Consider the following 20,761-nt stretch of genomic DNA (forward strand, 5'->3'; position numbering starts at 1 on the left):
AATTTGTGCATGAGAAGTTGAGTCTCTGTACTTAGTACAACTACCCTAACCTTTAAGACTAGAAGCAACTTTACAACAAAAATACTAATGCTGAGAAAAAGCAGTGACTTGAACAGACTGTGCAGGGAATTGCTTTAAGGCATTAATCAGATCTAAACCTGATTAAAGGTCTAATTGGCTTGATTACTAAAGGCAAGAAGAAAACAAGTGCTATATCTGTTTATGGCAAAAGAACTGTAGAGGCTTCAAGACAGTTGAACAGGAAAGATGTTTAACAAAATAAAATTAATATTTTCTAGAGCAAAATTATCACCTGAGGAAGCAGAATTCAAAAATGAAGGCGTCCCTCCACCTCCTCAACCCCAGCTATCTACAGGCCAGGTACAGCCTTTATTCTTCATAGATTCAGTAATACTAGATTTTGTTTGGGAAGTATCTATGTAACTAGACCATAGAAGTCAAGGCTGATTTTCAAACAACCTTACAGTACTGCATATCAATCAACGTTTAGCTAAATCCGACAAATGCCTTTATTTCTTCTCATCCACCAGGCTTTTTTTTTTATGAAGAAAATACAGATTTACTTCTTCTGTGAGTTGCTTTCCAAATAGGACTAACCTGCCACAGTATAAGCTTGTGTGAGGTCTTGATCAGTATTGGAATTGAGGAATTAGAAATGCTGGTATGACTGGTTTTGACATGCTGATATATTCCTCTCCCGTCTTGTTTTCCTCTGACAGAAAATGCCAGTATATTCTTTCTAAATACTGAAATGGCACACAGTTGTATATCAGCCTGTTTCCCTATAATTATTGGAAAGGAAGAGTAATTTAGTAGGTTTTAAAATATTTTATTTGGTTTGTTTTTACTAATATAACTCCAGTTTGAAAAATACAAGTTGCGTATGTTAGCCTATAGTTATATTTTATTTTTTTATTTAGTGCTTCTTGATTATAAAAAGTAACACATTCTTTCCATATGAATTAATGGAGTATCTTAAAATAAGCCAGAAAGAGAGCTATTCCTTTACTTGTTAGCTTTAAAATCTTGTCTTTTCCCACAATGTCACACAAAATGTTCAGGGTCCCCCCCCCCCTTTTTTATAACAGCTTCCTAAGCCAAATTTGCAACAATGCAATTAACTAAATAATTAGGAAAGCAAAACCACAGTTTTTCAGAAGCTATATATTAGCCATGCACATGAAACTGGAGAGAGTGACCGTATGAGAAGGGGCATGCAGACATACATTCTAATCGACTAAAATCTCATAAAGAATTTAAAATAAACTATAAATATTGTGTGGGGAAAATAAAAGTGTTGAAATTCATCAGTCACCAGAATTAGATGGATATTTCCACTATTTTACAAAATTCAGTTAGTTATATTTATCATTAGTAACTGTACTTGGTGCTGAAATTTTGTTTAGCATGGCTAAATATTTTAGAAAATATTTTTTTTTATCGTAGCTCATTGGTTTTCAAGACAGTTTTGACTGCTCTCCTAATCTACTTTAAGCATGACAGAAGCACAATTCCTTGTGGGATGGAACAGCTTCACTTTCTGATACCAATAGCCTGAGAACTGCATAAAATGGAGGGACTAAGACATCAGCTGAGCTTCTACAGAATTGCACTAATTTAGGGAAGGTTTCCATTGCAAGATGCAATAGTTCTAGTTATTCTAATGCACATCATGTCAAGATTCCTAAGAGTAGAACTGTCTGTTCTTTACTGGGATTCAGAAGATAATGAGCTACAGGGCAAATTCCAGAGTTAACAGTGAAGGAGCTTCAAAGGTCCTAGAAAGTGTAAATTAGTACTGGTGAGAAAAATAAGCATTTCCTAACCTGGAAAGTTATTGCAGCTTTTGCCTCCCTCCTCTTCATCCAAACAAAAGCAAATGCTTAAATAGCAATTTAATGAACACTATTCATGCTTGTTTCGAGTTCTGCATATCAGTTTTCTGATATTTTTCAATAAAATATTTTCTTTAAAGAAGAAGAAAAATCCTCAATCTGAACGGCTAAATTCTGTGTAGTATCATACTTCACTTGGCAAACAAATTGGGTGTCAGGGGGAATGCAGGAGTAGGGGGATAAAACCTAGATTTCCCTAGAGACTTGGATAACTTTTTGCTAGAAAGATTCCATATATCCAATGCAATGCCCAGATCATACCCGCGTTAGTGCCCACCATTTAAAGATGTAGTTGACGACTGGGAGGGAAGGGTGATGAAGAAGGCGGAAAATGAGTCAAAGATTAAGGCATTCTGCCCATGAAGAGATGGCACTTTACCTAAAAAGAAAAGAAGGAATGGCCTTAGGAGGAAGCCTGAAATAGAGAAAACAACCTTCAAAACAAAAGTTTATCCAGATAGCTTTAGTATGCACAGAAATTCAATGAGTTTTTAATTTTATTTAAATATATATTAGAACTTCATTGTCAGAGAATAGAAGCAGACAGGAAAAAGGAGAAACACTTACAAAAAAAGACAAACCTTAAATTAATCTCAGTGATTCAAAAAAGAGAAAGATAATTCTGGAGAGGGAGAAAAAAGGAGAAGAACTGAAGTCTCCTGAAGTAAATTGATTTCCATATGCCTATTGTACCTAATATCTCCCTTATTAATCAGCATGATCAACGCCAGACACATTCATCTTGCCTGTGATAACAAATGCTCATGGGCTTGCCTAAGAAGTGTGCTGTCACACAGCACTGTGTACATGTAAGACCTACTGGACCTTCAGTCACAGAATCACAGAATCAGTAAGGTTGGAAGGGACCTCTGGAGACCATCTAGTCCAACCCCCCTGCTCAGCAGGGTCACTTAGAGCATGTTGGACAGGGTTGTATCCAGGCAGGCCTTGAATATCTTCAGAGAAGGAGACTCCACAACCTCTCTGGGCAACCTGTGCCAGGGCTCCGTCACTCTCACAGGGAAGAAATTCCCCCTCACGCTCAGGCAGAACTTCATGTGCTTCAGTTTCTGCCCATTGCCTCTTGTCCTGTCACACAAGGCAACTGAAAAGAGTTTGTCCCCATCCCCTTGACACCCTCCCTTCAGGTACTTATCCACATTGATCAGATCCCCCCTCAGTCTTCTCTTCCCCGGGCTGAAGAGGCCCAGCTCTCACAGCTGTTCCTCACAGGGCAGGTGCTCCAGCCCTCTGATCATCCTCGTAGCCCTACGCTGGACTCTCTCCAGTAGCTCCATATCTCTCTTGTACTGGGGAGCCCACAGCTACACACAGTGCTCCAGATGAGGAGGGCTGAGGAGAGGGGAAGGATCACCTCCCTCAACCTGCTGGCAACACTCTTCCCAATGCACCTCAGGAGACCATTGGCTTTCTTGGCCACAAAGGCACATTGCTGGCTCATAGTCAACCTGTCATCCACCAGCACCCTCAGGTCCTCCTCTGCAGAGATGCTCTCCAGAAGGTCAGCCCCCAACTTGTACTGGTGCCTGGGGTTATTTTTCCCTATGTGCAGGACCCTGCACTTGCCCTTGCTGAACCTAAGGAGGTTCCTCTCCGCCCAACTCTCCAGCCTGTCCAGGTCTCTCTGAATGGTAGCACAGCCCTCAGGTGTATCAGCCACTCCTCCCAGCTTGGTATCATCAGCAAACTTGCTGAGGAGGCACTCTGTCCCCTCATCCAGGTCATTGATGAGGAAGTTGAACAGGATGGGACCCAGTACTGAGCCCTGGGTGATGCCACTAGCCACAGGCCTCCAACTAGACTCCACGCCACTGATGACGACCCTCTGAGCTCTGCCTTTCAGCCAGTTCTCAATCCACCTCAGATCCTACTGTATCTTCTGCTCCTCAGGACACTCTGTCCAAGCCAAGGTGGACCAAAGTACATGCTACACATGAGAGCGTTGTTCACCAGTCTACCTCAGTGCGTGAAGGAGGCTGTGAAATTTTTACAGTAAAAGTTGACCTTGTCTGTATTTTGTGAAGATTGAATTGTGTCATTTAGTCAAAAGCAGGTCTATTGGCCCTGTAGAAAGTTTAGGCAGAAGACTAATGGGAGGATGCAGACAAGGCTCCCAAGACAATTTGAGCAGCAGCCCCAAATAAGCCAGCCTTGACAACACGAAGGAGGCTCTGGGAGCGAGCAGCAGCATAGCACCAGGATAACTAAGGTTGTGCAGTACCAGAGGACATCACTCTAACTTCAGCATCTAAGCCGCTTTGTGAACATAGATGGAAATTTGTGTCCAAGAACACACAGAATACCCAGGAACAATGCAGAGTATGTGTGAACTTGGGTATCTAAATTCCTATGCAAATACTGCAAGCATCAGCTCGTTCATATTCTCAACAATAAGAGTTCATATTTTTTAATATTTATGTTTATTTTCTTAAGGATGAAAAGAAAAGTAAAGATGAGCCACAAAAAGCTGAGGACAGGAAGAATGGAGGACTAGCACCAAAACAACAAGGTCAGTAAAAAGCCGTATATTAGAGCTCAGCTACTGTCTGGACAAAATATACGTATGGGATTTAGGGCTGTAAGTAAGATCATTCCTCCTCCAAATGCTATGCTCTGCCAGGTGCTGATCTTATACTTAATTTCTGGAAGAAATTAAGAACTCTGAATTCCCACTGACCCCAAACCAATAATTTGTTACAGGAATATCTGTGCTGTCCAACAATAATAAAGGAATATAAGCTCTCAAGTGCACAGTCCCTTCATCAGTTTGTCCACTTTTATCAGCTAGCCTAACAAAAGCTGTTTGCTTTTACTGCAAGTTTGATTTCATCTTGGAAAACTTACTATAAAATAAAGATGTTTACCAGCTTAAGAAAGAAAACCTGTATTTTTAGGTATCTTTTGGTTATGTTTCATATATCTATTATTTAATATATTATATGTATTCATATATATATATGAATTACATATACATATATTATATATATTATACATATACATACATATACATACATATATAATACATACATATATTGTATGTATTTATATACATGTATCAATTATATATTCATACATATATGGATATAGATCTTTGGGGTATGTTTGAGATGTGTGTGTATGTGTGTGTGTGTGTGTGTGTGTATGCATGCATGTATGCATGTATGATAAAATACTCAGAAGATACATTAGAGATATAGATATATACAACCGTTTAAAAGAGGAGACATTTTAACCATACGACACTCAAGTGTCGACAAGATGACAAAATGAGAAAAGTGACAAGATGAGAAAAGTGAGCAGTCATTCAAACCTTCCAAACACAAGTGCTTGTCATCACCATTCAGGAGATATGCAGGACTGGAACACAGGAACATAGAGCTCAGAGCAATAACACAAACTACTTATTTGCCTAAGCAACTGGTTGCTGTAAACAGCAGTAGCACAACCATGGCTATTTTGTCGTGTTCTCCCAATTGCCCCCCCTCCTTTTTTTTTTTTTTTTTTTTTTTTTTGAAACAGTCGCTCCTATTTTGCTCATGTCAGAGTTGAAAAAGCCAGAATGACTGCTGCAACAGCCACCAAAATGGAAGGCTAAGGATGGATGAGCAACAACTACTGCTAGGCCATGCCCTCACTATCCTCCCTTGGAGCATCAGTGGTACAAGCCTTTCCCTTTCCGTCCTCCCATACTGGCAAAAACACTGTGCCCAGGGGTTTCAGCAGCCCTTTTCTCTCTTTCTCACTTCTTTTCTTTTGGAGAACAGTTAAAGCTCTCCTCACCGGGGCAGCAAAGCAGAGGCTGAGAAACCTTCAGCTTTCTTTTGTAAAGATGATTTAAGGTGAGAGGAGCACTGGAAAAAAAACCATAAGGAAATTTGCATATTCCTTGCTGGCACTTTGTGTAATATTAAGTAGTATCACTATTCCTTTCCTGATATAGCCAAACTTTAAACAAAGTCCATTTAATGCAATTATCTTGTGCACTAAATCAATGAAAAACGAAATCTGACACGAGTTAACTGTACAATAAGCCACACACTGAAAAAACACATCTGACATGTTCTGTGGCTTTTTAACAACATTAAATCACAGATACTATCCCATGACAGAATGAAGTATAGTTATAGAAAATTCTTCTGTTGACATTCAAAATCCAATCTAATTTTTAGAGGTTAACATAACTGATGATTCTGTAGTTTGGAGTACAAATTTTTACTTCTAAAATGTAGAATAAGGTAAGCAGTGGCATAGAAAGCAACCACCTCATTGAACATTGAAGGAAAATATACTGCCACAGTTAAACTCCATCTTTCTTTGTTTACTGGAGGGTACTTGGAGTCCCATTTTCAGACAGCCACCAGGAAGTTTCTCCTTTTCCATGTGTGTATTAGTGAGTCAGAGAGTTTGCTATACAATCCACAGAACACACCTCAGGAGAAACCAATGGATTCCCTATACATAAATCCTCACTATCCAAATGGAAAAGGGGACTCCATTATCTGTTGGAAGAAAAGTAGGACTGGTCTCGAGCAGCTCACACTGTGGAACTTAGTGAGCTCTCTATCCTGGCCTAAAACCATGTGGGCAACAACTGAAAGAAGAAAAACAAGAATATCTACAAAGAAACAAATGACGGAAGACCAGGCAGCATTTTGCAGTGTACACACAAATTCAGAGAACGCTATAAACAACACAGCGAGGGCTCAACCAAAACTAGCTAAGGGAGACTACTTAAATGGAAGCGTTAAAGCTGCCTAGGCAGAGAAAAGCCTGTCTGAGATTTCTAAGTAGAGTCCCTCAGAATAAAACTGACCAGAAAGGACTCTAGTCACAGTCTGTCGTTACTGCTCTGCAGTCCTGAAGCACAAACCAACAGTTAGCAGGGCTTACCTCCACTCTCTTCCTCCTCCTCACATGGCCAAGACTAGCCATCACTTTCTGCTTTCCTGCTAGCGCTTGGTGAGGCAGTATGATGTTCCCAGCACAGATGAGAACTTAGCAGGAAGCAAAATTGGAATCTGTTAGGATAAAACTTAGCCACTTGCATCACTCAGAACACCTGGTACTTTTGGCTTCTCTGTTGGCTACTCATTGCCTCATCTCCACCTCCTCACTTACCCCCTCTCTCTCTCACTTGCTTACTTTGTGATTAATTCTCTGCATAATTATCTTACTCTGTAATTAATTCTCTATATTTTGTGGATTTGCTCTATAATGCATTCATTCTTTAATTTATTCCTTGTATTTGTTTACTTAACTAAATCTGATTCAGCTAATCACAGGTTCTCTGTGTTACTGAATGCTATCGCTACAGGGTCTTTGCATATATATTACCTCCTATAAATGGCTATACAAATGCTTCACTTGTTTTACACACAGTTGTTCAATAGCTCTGCTGATGGCTACACTATTTTGTGAGCCATATTAAGCCTCCACCTACTAGCTGGTGCCTGCTTTATCATTCTCTGTATCCACGTTCCTTTCCTCCTAACCGATCCTTCCTGTCCTTTTCGTTTGTGGTTCCTTCCAACTCGTCATTCTCCATCCCCTTTCTCTAAACCCTTCTCAGCTCCACATGTACATACTACTTTCCTGAAATCTGTCCTCCTTCCATCTCCTTCTCTGTTTGCCCTAACAAGAACCCAGCCTAACTATTCCCAGTCTTCTAGGGTTTGTCTTCCTACTTCTACTAAAACAACAAGTATCTCAACAGATTTTATCCATAAGCACAGATATATTTACTAAAACCCACACTGACCTAGCCTTGTTATTTGCACTACCTGCCTGAGAAAGCTAGACTAAAATTGTTACATGTATTTCTATCTATGCCACAATTACACCTCTGGATCACAGAGTGGACTAAATAATCTAGTTTAGGAGATTGCCGTGTTCATTTTCAGTGGTATTTCAGTCTCTTCATAACCTAAATGCTTTGGAAAATATTCAGAGGATATATAGAAGATTGTATACCTGTCCCAAATGAAATGCAAATGTCATGCTATAGCGCGCATGAGAATTTGGTGCATTTGCCAGACTCAGAAAATCTACATACTAGGTGGGAAGCTCAGATTCAGCCTGGTAAAAGGAATTCTAATTAGCATGTCTAAATGCCTAGTACCTACGAGGAACTTCACTCCTGACTTTTTCTGCAAAGACAAGTTATCATCTTCAGTTCTATTTAGATACTAACGGAGCACCAGTTTTCCACAGAACGGTTGGCCAAACAAACAAAAGAGGCAGACTCTGGTGATAGTTACTCTGGTGATAGTTTCCTTCTACCTTTCATACATTAGCCTAGTCGTTAAACTTCACCCTCCCATACTAAGGAAGTTCAAACCCATACCTTTCATGTTTCATCAGAGTGCCCTAACTACCCATGTGAAGTCTAAACTAGAGAGACAAGGGAGGAAATTCTTTAACCTTCCTAATAGTTGGGTCCCTGTGCAGAAAAGAATGTAAAAACCTGTGAAGACTGAGGAGATGGAGTGCAACACGGAGTCTGGCTCTAACCTAGCAATTAAGCACTAACCTTGTAGGAGGAGAGGTGGACTTTGATTTCATCATCTGTTTATATCACAATGCTGTTGAACCTGAGAGCAAGAGAATTCCTGTAAAAGGTGTTTGACCCTATACCAGACAAAGAAGGTCCAGAGCCAAGATTTCTTCTTTTCTAGATGAAAGCTTTGACCATGGACTGCCAAATAAAAGCAAGTCACTTTCTCCCCTTGCATTTAGAAATAAATCTGGTCCATCTTGTGAGGGGAACAAAATCCTGCCACTGTCAAGCCCCAGCTAATTTCTGCTATCTAGGCACCAATTAATTCTGCCTGGAGTAGGACCAAGTGAGTTTTAAGCCTCTGAGAAGGCATCTTAGAGTTAAGTGTGAACTTTCATGGCTGAAACCTGCCTGTAGTCTGCTATGAATCTGACTCTCGAACTGTTTTGTAGAATTTGTCCCTTGGCATCTCAAAATCTGGGGTTAAATATGTGGTTTGTATCTCAAGAGACTAATCAAGCACAGTATTTTGGCAGAATGAGCTGCGGCTGGATGAACAAAACCTGTAAATGCAAAGAGCCTTTTAAATAATAATCCTGATCCTTATCTTCTCATCCTTTATACTCTTCACTAACAATCAGTCAATATGGAACTATTATTCCCCCAAAAATGTATTTTTTAAGACGATCAAGAACTTGAATATGTTTAATCAGCTTGCTTCCCCTCCTGCTGTTGTGAAGCCTTTTAATTTCTTTCAGAACTTAACTTTTCACAAGTGACATGCAAAATGCTAGGAAAACAAACCCAACTTCTTCACATGATCTTTCTTTCTTTATGTGAAAAAACTACTTGATTATAACACTACAGTTTCCAACTAAAGATGAGGGTTTATCTTATCTTTAAATCTTAGTTAAGATTTAAGATGGACCTATTTACTGATTGTTTCATTTCAACCATATTGATTTTCAAAACATCCTTCCCTGCACAGAGCATCTGTTCAAAAAGTTTTACTTGAAAAGTCATGAAGGTGTGTAGTTTGTAATGTCAGAAATAAATCTTATTCTCTCCTTCTTCCATAGGTTTCCTATGTATTTATTTTTCTAGACATTTTTATGACTCTATAGCCACCTTCTGTGTGCATCTTTCAAGTATTTATGGATACAGTCCCAGAACACCCCTCTGAGGCAAGGACAATCAGGCAAATGATTAACTAATATGACAAAAGTAACTCAGGAAGTTTGTAACCCAGATCTCTCAATTTCCACGCTACTGCATTATCTATTCTTAATACAAGGTCATTCTTTACTCTTGCTGTTTAAGGGAACCTGTTCTTCACATTAGTTAGCAGGCGATAACATTTAAGAACCTCTTTGAGACTTTTAACCATAATAATGGTTTTCAGAAAGTGTAAATGAAAAAAAGCACCCATTTTAAGTGCTCAGAATTATGTTTCAATGGTATATATGTCGCTGAGCTAGCTGAAAAGCAGATTATTCAACCATCAGCTACTCCTAATACTAGACTCTACCCATTTCTTCATGCCATTTTCATGCATCTTCATGCCAGTTTCCCATTTCAAACAACAGTGTCTGTCCTCAAGTATTTCTATACATTGTTAAAATTGCCAGAATTGCTGTCTATAAACTAAAATAACTGTACCCTCTGAAAACAAATATTAAGTTACATAAGGTTTTCATGTAACTATTGAATCTATATATTCAACAGAAAAAAAACACAGGATTCCTCAAAGGATCTTGCATTTTGCTTTATATAGAGCATATTGGCTTTTTTTCTCCTATGACTATTACTTATGTAGCATGGTACTTAAATGCAGTTAGTAAGACATTATCATCGTGAGATAATGCAGGATTTCTTAAACACCAATTTCTTTTAGAACATTATTTAAAAAAAGTGACTAAAAAGTTAGTGGTAGAAGAGTGTATTTGACAAGTTTTACCTCCACATGTGCCAGGGACCCAACCGCCCCAGAAAGTGAAGGGAAGCCTAGAGAAGATACTGATCAGATTTGCAAGCACAAGGCAATGGAGCTGACTGGGAATTCTGAGGAAGAAAGTCTTACCTTTCTGAAGGTAGAAAGCTTCTGAAAAGCTAGAGTAATTTCTTTTTCCCGGACTCAGGAATACAGTTAACCAGTACAATCTAGCCCCTGGCATTTGTTCATATAATTATCTCTAAAAACGAATATATTATTTGACATTTTCCTTCTCTCTCTCTTTTTTTTTTTTTTTTTTTTTTTTTTTTTTTTTTGTAATAGGATAACTATTAGTGATGCTAGAGGCCAACTCCTATGGCCAAGGAATGCATATTTAGCCATAGCTGATCCAAAGATTATATCTTTTAAAGCTAGCCTAGCGAGCTATAGATATATATTTTATTGCATTTTGGGAAGAATTGGGAAATTCCTCTTGGGAAATGACTTGAGAAAGTCAGCCCTTTGGATTGGTTGACTGCTCCAGAATCTCGTCTCCTGATGCTGAGTAACCAGCAAGGCTGGTGATCTCCATAGCATATAATGCTTTCTTTCCTGTCCCTCAGCCTCCTGCTGCTATTCACATGCATACAAACAAGTGTCAGGCAGAACAAAAGAGACCACTTGCTCAGGCAACTCCTCCCTTGCACTGAACAGCAGGATGGCAGCTCAGCTCCTCTGTCCTCATACTGGCCTTGGCAGTGAATAAGGAGAAGTTGCTCTTCTAGTCAGCCTGAAGAGGTTATGATTGCTTTTTGCAGGTCTGGGGCATTTGAAAAACTCCAAGAACAGCAGAAATAGGATTTGAAATAAGAATTAATAATGAATTTGTGGAGAATGTCTGACTTAATCTGCACTTCTGTATGATAAGTACATATTATATTAGGTAATTATGTTACTCTATAATGATGGAAGGATCATGATAAACTTCATGGACACAAGCTAACTCATCCTTCAGAGGATCTATAGGGATTAGAAGTCTCTTGCTTGCATTATTTGTTGTCTAAAGAGAAGTTAACAATACCTCTGTCAAATAAGACTCGTGGCAGATTTCTGGATTTACATGTACTTATGTATACTCAGGACCGAACATTTAGGAAAAATCAAAACAGTAAAGAGGATGGGGGCAAGACTCTTTACAGTGGTGCCTAGTGACATGACAAGAAACAATAGGCACAAATGGAAATACAGGGATCTAAGGAATAACTTTTTTTACTACAAGAGTGACTGATCACTGGAACAGCTTGCCCAGAGAGGTTGTGAAGTCTCTTTCCTTGAAAATATTTAAAAACCATCTGGACACGGTCCTGGACAACCTGTTCTAGGTGACCCTGCTGGTGCATGGGTGTTGGACTAGATGTTCTCCAGAGGTCCCTTCCAAACTCAGCCATTCTGTGATTTTCTGCTTATGGTAAGAATGAGGATTCTAGAGGGATGTGTCCTGGATTTGGCAAATCTTCCTGTAGCAATGGCTTCCTTTATGGAGAAAGGTCCTTAGCACTACTGGCTGAGATTTCTGGACAATTTGTACAGTGCTAGATTTTAGAAACACAGATGTAGATCTGATCCAATACGAGCAGGTTTAAACTACAAACAACTTTGCTGGCTCTTCCAATGTAATGATTAGCCTTACAATATTGTCTTTTCCTTTGGGAGGGGCAGGAAGGAGGGTGAAGCCTGACCTCCTAGTTTCATGTGATTATCACTTAAAATTAAGTTTTATTAAAGAAAAAAATTCAGGTCTTGTGGGTTGCATTAAAAATTATGGATAAAATGTTTTAAAACTCAGAGATAAATACGAAGTACATAAAATATATGGGTTTTAAGCTCTCATTTTTTGCTTCAAAGAAAAAATTTGAAACATTCTGCTACAGAATATTCTGCAGAAGTGAGTGAGTGCCTGTGTTTGTGAGAGAGATACAGAAAGAGACAGATGAAGAGAGACAGAGAGAGAAGGTAAAAAAGGAAAATTGAAAAGATTGTCAAAACTCTCTATCCAAAACAGCGAAGTGAAAACTGAAGATAAAAATTATTTTATGAAAATGTGAACAAGAAGGTGAGCAGTATCAAATTCAGTTGGGTATGTTCCTTAAACAGGCAAAGATATTTTGGCTACCAAAACCTAATCCTGCAATTAGCAGGCCTTCTGATTTAACAAGGTACCTTTTTACGGTATTCCTTTGAGTAGTGTTTTGCCCACAGAGCTGTATTTTCACAACTGCCACTTTTCCATTCCATCTTAAAAGAGAATCAGTAACACATTTCCAAAATCAATTTTGAATTGATTATTTGATTATTATTCTAATGGAGAGTCCAAATGACCTACAATATGATGTGGACTGCATTCTTCAACTTCCACTCTTAATACAGAGGCAGCTTTAGCTACCCTTAGCTTTATTTCAATAGAGCAGGAACGGAAATCATTTGGAGAAAAACAAAAAAACTTAAATCTCCTGTTTTTCCATTCAGCTCTTTTAAAAACTGCTTTAGATGTTTGCACCTTGCCATAATTCTGTCTCCTTTTTCTCAGTCATGGCAATTTCTTTACCATAGCCAAATTTATGTAAAACCAATATAAATTTTATTTGCTGTCCTGTAAGCCAAGCAGTCTACCTGATGATAGTGCCTCTAGAAATAACTAGGTAAATTCTAAACACTACCTAAACAGTGATGCTTAAAGGCATTTGTTATGGTTGTTCCCATAAGTCAGAGAGGTATGATCTAAATTCTTTAAGCAGCAAAAAGAGACTAAGACTTTTTAAATGTGACAACACAGACAACCCTCCCAATTCCACATAGAAAGGAACAGCTACTACTTGACACACAGCTGGCAGTGGCAGTGATCCCAAACTTTGACATCCCAATTCTATGGCAAATGCCTTGTGCTGCTACTGGAGCATTCATGAATTCTAAAACCTATGGAAGTTTGAAATATCCACTGATTTAGTGTTTCCCATCAGTTTGAGTAGAGTTCTCAATCAGTGATCTGTGGCTTGAGACCTCAGGCTGAATGAACTTGAGAGCATCAATGATGCCATTACTAACAGGCTGAGATGCATTATTTTTCTGCAATGGGAGACAAGAACCATATGTTTTTGTGACTTTCTGGTCATCTTTTCCCACACCCACATTGTCATTCCAGAGACAGACTATCTAATTCAGAAGTCGGTTACTCTAAATTCTGTGTCCACACTAGCATATTACTTCACATGAAAATGTTTCTGAAGTGAATCTCCTGACTGTCCCCGTGCTGCATTTTGTGTTTTCACATGGGGCACTCTAAGAGTAGATAACTGGATTTCTTTAGGATAAAACCAAACTGGAAAAAGCACTCCACGATTATAGCTGGTATATTCACACTGCTGATGGACATTCGGTTCAAAGGATCACACTAGACCTAGCTTGAAAAATTGTGTACGCACACATCCCCAGCTGATATAGGGTGGATGCCAGGCCTTCAGCACCACTTCACTCTACTGACTGTTTGCTATCAAGTTGCATTACTCTGTAGTATAGATGTAGCTATGGGCAATTACAATTACAAATCTTCCCTGAACGTGTGCTTTCTGCACCTTGAAAATCCCCTGGATGGGGGAACCCTTCAGGCAAGATGAAGCATTCCCCAGGGTTAGATTACCAACAAACTTTTCCCTCAAGATACTACTGCAATGCCGGCTGCTACAGAAAGGAAATAAAAACCTGTATTTCCATTAAGTGGGCAAGATACCGTTACTGTTATCAACCTAAGCCATAACTCCTGATTTGGAGGATTTCTAGTTGAATATCAGAGTTTTAAATGAAATCCCTCACAAAAATCTTCTCAGCTTAGAGCTGACAAGTAAAACAAGCCCTGAAGACTGTCTCTTCATAACTTAGTAGTGCTACATTTCTCCCAGAGATCATTTGAAAATTAACCTATAAATTTGGTAATCCAAAATGCAGTCGGCCAGAGTGCTGGGGAACATGGATTTCTTTGCCTTCTCTTCAGTTCTTTGTCTGACTTTGGCTTGAGTCGTTCTGGTTTGTTCATACTCTCCAGGTAGAGATATCCACAGATACCTCCCTCTAGGTCTCACCTTTGATCCTGTTTATTAAATACATTCTTGTAAGAGTAGCAAGCCACATATGGGGCATTAGCTTTTCTTAATCTAAAAACTGAAGAAAAAAATAGCTCTAGCAGTACCCCACTGCTCTTATAATCAACTGTCCAACTGGTCAAAGTCTGATCAAGTCAGATTAGAAACAGTTGTGTATGCTCCTAAGCAATGCCTGGAAGAAAAAATTATCCCAAATCAGAAACAAATGGCAAAGGCAGGGTAGTTTGGCTTATCAAACTGCTGCAAACAAATTGATCCACTGTCCTTCCCCGAGTTCTTTTTTGGTTTTTTTTTTCCCGAAATACCATTTTGGGCAATCACCTTCTGACCAGGCAGCTTAACAGTTCGCTGTCACGACAGCTTGAACCCCTCTGAAATGAATAACAGCTCTCTAAATGTGGAGATTAACTATCAGAAAATTATTCTTATGCTATTTGCATGAAATACTCAAGGCTTGACTTCTTTTCAACTCTCTTGAATTTAAAATGCAGTAGACATAACAGGCTCCAGATTTATTTGCTATGATGTTTTGCTGCCAAGCCTTTTTCCCTATAATCATATTACTTAAAGTATTTATGAAGGATGGGGTTGTTCCTCCTTTATGCAAAGTGTCAGATTGATGACAGCTCTCCAATTATTTTTCAGCATGCAAATTTAAAGTAAAGAAATAAGACTAATTGGAATATTTAATCATATAAGGGCACTTAAATGGCAGGAGAGCATATCCTATGCATACAGAAAAGTGAAACTAGCTAGTCTATTTCTTCATTTTTGTTACAATTAACATTTTTAAAGAAGATCAGCAAGAAGTTTGTTTCACTTATCTGTAAAAGAGTTCTACATATCCACATCCCTAATGATATATCTCTATCATAATTTACTCAACAACGAATGGGGCTGTTGTGCCTTATATATAATGCAACCCAAACACTAGAGTAAAAATAATGTCATTAGCACACTTATCTGTAAAAGAGTTCTACATATCCACATCCCTAATGATATATCTCTATCATAATTTACTCAACAACGAATAGGGCTGTTGTGCCCTATAAATAATGCAACCCAAACACTAGAGTAAAAATAATGTCATTAGCATTTGCTATGCATAAGCAAATAAGCTATTCTTCATTTTACTTCCTGAATTTCATGTGATATTTCTGGACATCTATCTATCTGTCCTCTATCTATTTAAAAAATATGCAGATACACTAATTCTATAATATTGCATGAGTCCTTGTTTCTTAAAAGCCACAGCCACTGTATTGACCATTGTTGCCCTGGCTACAGAAACATCTACATTAAAAATCATGAGGAAGTTACGTCTTCTAAAAATAAACATATTCGTGTGTAGCACTATCAACATAAACATGTTCTGTACAGCTGGCACTGAAATACATTTATGAGGAAATTATTCAAAGCTCTGGACGCAGAATCTGTAATGTATAGTACTTGTCCATTGAAGATATAATGGCAGTAAAGCTGTGATTGTTCCAAAAGTGTTATCATAATTCTTTAAAAATTGATATTCTAAAATTACAACCTTTTCCTCTGCAGATACAGCTCCAAAAAAAACACCTGAGCCCTCAACACCTGAAAAATCAACTGAAGCATCTAAGACAACTCAAAAGGAACAAGGTCAGCTTAGTGATGGGAAAGAAGATGCCAGGTGAGTAAATTCAATTACAAACCACGAGGTTTTTTTCTCCTGACATATCAGAATAATTTTGCATTTTCATGTGTTCTTTAAAAGTCCCTCCTGCATCTGGCACACTGCAAGAACCTGAAGGGATTCTGCACATAATTTCAGTTCTAAGGCAACCACACATATGAGGTATTCATCTAGTAAGTGTTTTTGATAGGTTATTCTGTACCTCATTCTAAATTGCAGAAATGAGGAAAAGGATTTGCTCTGTCTACAGTGAAATACCCATATATGCTATTTCTAACATTATTACTGCTCAGTTATTATTATTCTGCTATGTAAGTCCTAGGACGCTGCCCTGAATAGCTGAAATGTTTGGTATATCATCTTGTTTTAAGAGGTTTTTACCTTGCATATATCTTTTGTTGAGTTATACCACTAAATAGGCATTAGTATCTGCAACTGGAGGATTAGGACTGTCTCTTCTCAAGAAGAAACAAACAAATGAAACTATAAAGGTCTTTCAGGGAATAATCTACAATTGTTCAACTTCTGGAAAAAGCTTAGGTGTCTATTCATTTTGCTAAAATAAAAATAAAGGTGAAATCCAGAAAACAATAATCTTGGAGTAATCTGTGCTCATTACAGAACCATAGATTCATAGAATATTTCATGTTGGAAGGCACCGCCAGAAGGTCCTTAGTCCAACCTCCTGCTAAAAGGAGAGCCAACTTTGAGCTTAGATTCAATTTCCAAATTAGATTAGGTTGCTCAGAGCTTTGCCTAGTCCAGTAGTGAATACCTGTCTCCAAGGACAGAGACTATGCACAAACTCTCTGGGAAATCTGGTCCAATTTTTGGCTGCTCTCATTATGAAACCTTACACTTAATCAAAGTTTCTCTCACCATAATTTGCTTCTGTTTCTTCTTTTCCTCTTGCAGTTCACCTCCAAGAATAGTTTGGATACATGTTCTGTATAACAGAATATTCTGCATAATTGTGGAACATGTATAACATGTTCCACTACCTGTTAGGTGGTGGAAAACTGCAATTAACTCTGTCTTCTCATTTCCTTTCTTTTACTAGGATAGAGTTTGTAGCACAATGACCAGGAATAATTGAGCAAAATACCAGTGCATACACCTCTCCCTAGAAGTAATACATGTGATAAAAATAATGCCTCCTTAAAAGACTGGAAATGTTATACATAATGCCTTCCAAAAAGACTGGAAATGTTATAAATAACTGAATAATCCGGATATGAATCAGTAGGTCAACAATGAAAACCCAGCTAAAGTATCTTCTTTATGCCATTCCTTGATATGTTGCTATGGTGAACTCTGTCGCTACGCTAAATGTAGTTGCAATGTACTTATGAAATAAAGGGGTATGCTGGTAACAGGGTCCATCAACAGGGCAAAGCGGTGAACCAGGCCCAAGGTCCATCCAGGGAGTCCAGTCAGGAGCAAAAGGAGAGCGGGCCAGAGACAGGGTTGAGCAAGGCTGTAGCCTTGCATGGATCCAAAGTCCAGACAGAGCCAACAATAGAACTGGAGACGAGTTACAACACACATGTGAGTGGCCTATTCAGGAGACAAGGCACCTACAGTACAGGTCCTAGGACTGTCCCAGGAGATAAAGCAGTCTGCCCACAGTTGGCAGGACTGCAGACAGGCACACCTACAACATTGCTTATGCAAGGAGTGAAGGTCCGGGCCTGAGCTTAAACAGAGCCCTCAGTCCCATGGGTAAAGGGTGTGGGCAGAGGTCCCAGGTGAGGCTGCTCTGGACCATTTAGGTTTGTTGCTGTACCCAAGGTCCTGACACTATGTTTTGGCTTATGTAAACTATTATCCTATACTAATCATTCTCCAAGAGTCAAAATTTAATAGAATGTTGCTTGATCTTCTGCCTAATAGGAAATCATCAGTATGCACATTGGAATGATGCCCACAGATCATCAGTGAGATCTATAGTAAGCGAAGGCTTGTGGGAGTGTATACATATCTGCTCACAAACCATATGTATCCAGAGCAGCTCAACTTTCATGGAAATTATGTTAATAGAAAATATTTGAATTTATGCTCTGCTACTGTAACTTAATTTTTTAAATTCATCTGCACAGGCTCAGAAATATGGGTGAAGGAAGAGAAAAGAAGGCAGGCAACGAGGACTTTAGTCCTTGTCACTATATACATTGTAAGGTGCAGCATTTGTTTCAACACAGTTGACGTGTTTTAAATTGCACACCTTTATTTCAGATCAGGTCTGTGTCTCTCCATACATAATTTCAGGGAGTGGTAATGAACTTCCACATAAGGAACCTAAATTCTTAAATCTTAGGCCCATGCCTTCAACTATGCAATCTGGCAATATGAAAAATTATACTAATGTGATTAACTTACTGAAATCAATTGGATTACTTATATGTATGACAGTTCATGAGACTGTGCGCTAACTGCAGCCACCCTCCAATTCATCTGCATTAGGCTAGCTTTTACTCCTGGTTCAACACTGCCTATATTATCTATTAACAGGAAAACAGTGTTGTGAATCTCCTCTGAAGGAACAAACCAATTTATTCTCTTGCTAAGTGAATGACTTAGCTTTGACTGAGACTGCATGTATTCCTGAAAATTCCCACAGAAACTGTTTATCTGCAAGAAAAAAAATGTTTTGGCTTTCCCTCTTAGCACTTTCTCATTTTTCAAATATAAAAATGCATCGTGACGGACATTAATAAAGAGCGGAGAGACATAACTCTGGTTTGCCTACAACCATCTGAACACTATGTCTAGAAGAGGAGACACGCTTGAATGGCTGATGGGCCAAGGCACCGAATTATGACAGAATGACTGAAACTTTTAATGTCTGTTTCCTAATGGCTTAGATAGGATTCCACACAGGTCTGCCTTGTTGTTTCTCTCCTCTATCTTTAATGATAATATAACAGAGTAATAGGTTATTTCCATGAATAGCTATCTGCTGAGCAATAATAATCTCTGTTTGAGAGGGAAGGCTAAGTATATGCAGTCTCTTCACAGCAAGAAATAAGGGCATAGAGGAACATTCACAACGTAATTTGCACTCTAATAGGCAGCAGAGGAGTCTTATTAACATGGTACCAACATAAAACATTAATTGCAGCCTTTTTAATATATCAAGATTACTTATGTTGGGGAAGGTTTATAAAAACATATATGCACATACACAATCCAATAATTTTTTTTAAATACAGGATAAAAATTGCATGAGAGATATTCGGTAGCAATTAGAATCATAGAATCATAGAATCAGTAAGGTTGGAAGGGACCTCTGGAGATCATCTAGTCCAACTCCCCTGCTCAGCAGGGTCACTTAGAGCGTGTTAGACAGGGTTGTATCCGGCAGGCTTTGAAGATCTCCAGAGAAGGAGACTCCACAACCTCTCTGGGCAACCTGTGCCAGGGCTCCGTCACTCTCACAGGGAAGAAATTCCCCCTCACACTCAGGAAGAACTTCCTGTGCTTCAGTTTCTGCCCATTGCCTCTTGTCCTGTCACACGGGACAACTGAAAAGAGTTTGTTCCCATCCCCTTGACACCCTCCCTTCAGGTACTTGTACACATTGATAAGATCCCCCCCTCAGTCTTCTCCTCCCCACGTTAAACAGGCCCAGCTCTCACAGCCATTCCTGATCATCTTTGTAGCCCTACGCTGGACTCTCTCCAGTAGCTCCATGTCCCTTTTGTACTGGGGAGCCCAGAACTGGACACAGTACTTGAGATGAGGCCTCCCCAGGGCTGAGTAGAGGGGAAGGATCACCTCCCTCAACCTGCTGGCAACACTCTTCCCAATGCACCCCAAGAGATCATTGGCTTTCTTGGCCACAAAGGCACATTGCTGGCTCATAGTCAACTTGTCATCCACCAGCACTCCCAGGTCCTCCTCTGCAGAGATGCTCTCCAGCAGGTCAGCCCCCAGCTTGTACTGGTGCCTAGGGTTATTTTTCCCTATGTGCAGGACCCTGCACTTGCCCTTGCTGAACCTAAGGAGGTTCCTCTCCGCCCAACTCTCCAGCCTGTCCAGGTCTCTCTGAATGGTAGCACAGCCCTCAGGTGTATCAGCCACTCCCCCAGCTTGGTACCATCAGCAAACTTGCTGAGGAGGCACTCTGTCCCCTCATCCAGGTCATTGATGAAGAAATTGAACAGGATGGGACCCAGTACTGAGCCCTGGGGGACGCCATTAGCCACAGGCCTCCAACTAGACTCCACACCACTGATGACAACCCTCTGAGCTCTGCCTTTCAGCCAGTTCTCAATCCACCTCACTGTCCACTCGTCTAACCCACACTTGCTGAGCTTCTCTAGGAGGATGTTATGGGAGACAGTGTCAACAGCCTTGCTGAAGTCAAGGTACACGTCCACTGTTCTCCCCTCACCTACTCAGCCAGTCATTCCATCATAGAAGGCTATCAGGTTGGTTAAGCAGGATTTCCCCTTGATAAATCCATGCTGGCTACTCCTAATCACCTTCTTTTTCTCCGTATGTCTGGAGATGGCCTCTAGAATGAGCTGTTCCATCCCCTTTCCAGGGATGGAGGTGAGGCTGACAGGC

At 39.5% G+C, this 20,761-nt stretch overlaps 1 protein-coding gene across 1 annotated transcript in view; it reads left to right on the plus strand.

The window, feature by feature from the left end:
- The first annotated feature begins 267 nt into the window (after positions 1 to 267).
- The window catches only part of CNGB3 (cyclic nucleotide gated channel subunit beta 3), a 69,651-nt gene continuing 49,157 nt past the window's right edge, over positions 268 to 20,761 (plus strand). The window contains exons 1-3 of the mRNA XM_062568369.1: positions 268 to 381; positions 4,371 to 4,446; positions 16,075 to 16,186. Of these exons, the coding sequence (XP_062424353.1) occupies positions 268 to 381; positions 4,371 to 4,446; positions 16,075 to 16,186 (302 nt within the window). The remainder of the gene's footprint in view (positions 382 to 4,370; positions 4,447 to 16,074; positions 16,187 to 20,761) is intronic.

Source organism: Rhea pennata, chromosome 2 (genome assembly GCF_028389875.1).
Source record: "Rhea pennata isolate bPtePen1 chromosome 2, bPtePen1.pri, whole genome shotgun sequence".
NCBI lineage: Eukaryota > Metazoa > Chordata > Aves > Rheiformes > Rheidae > Rhea > Rhea pennata.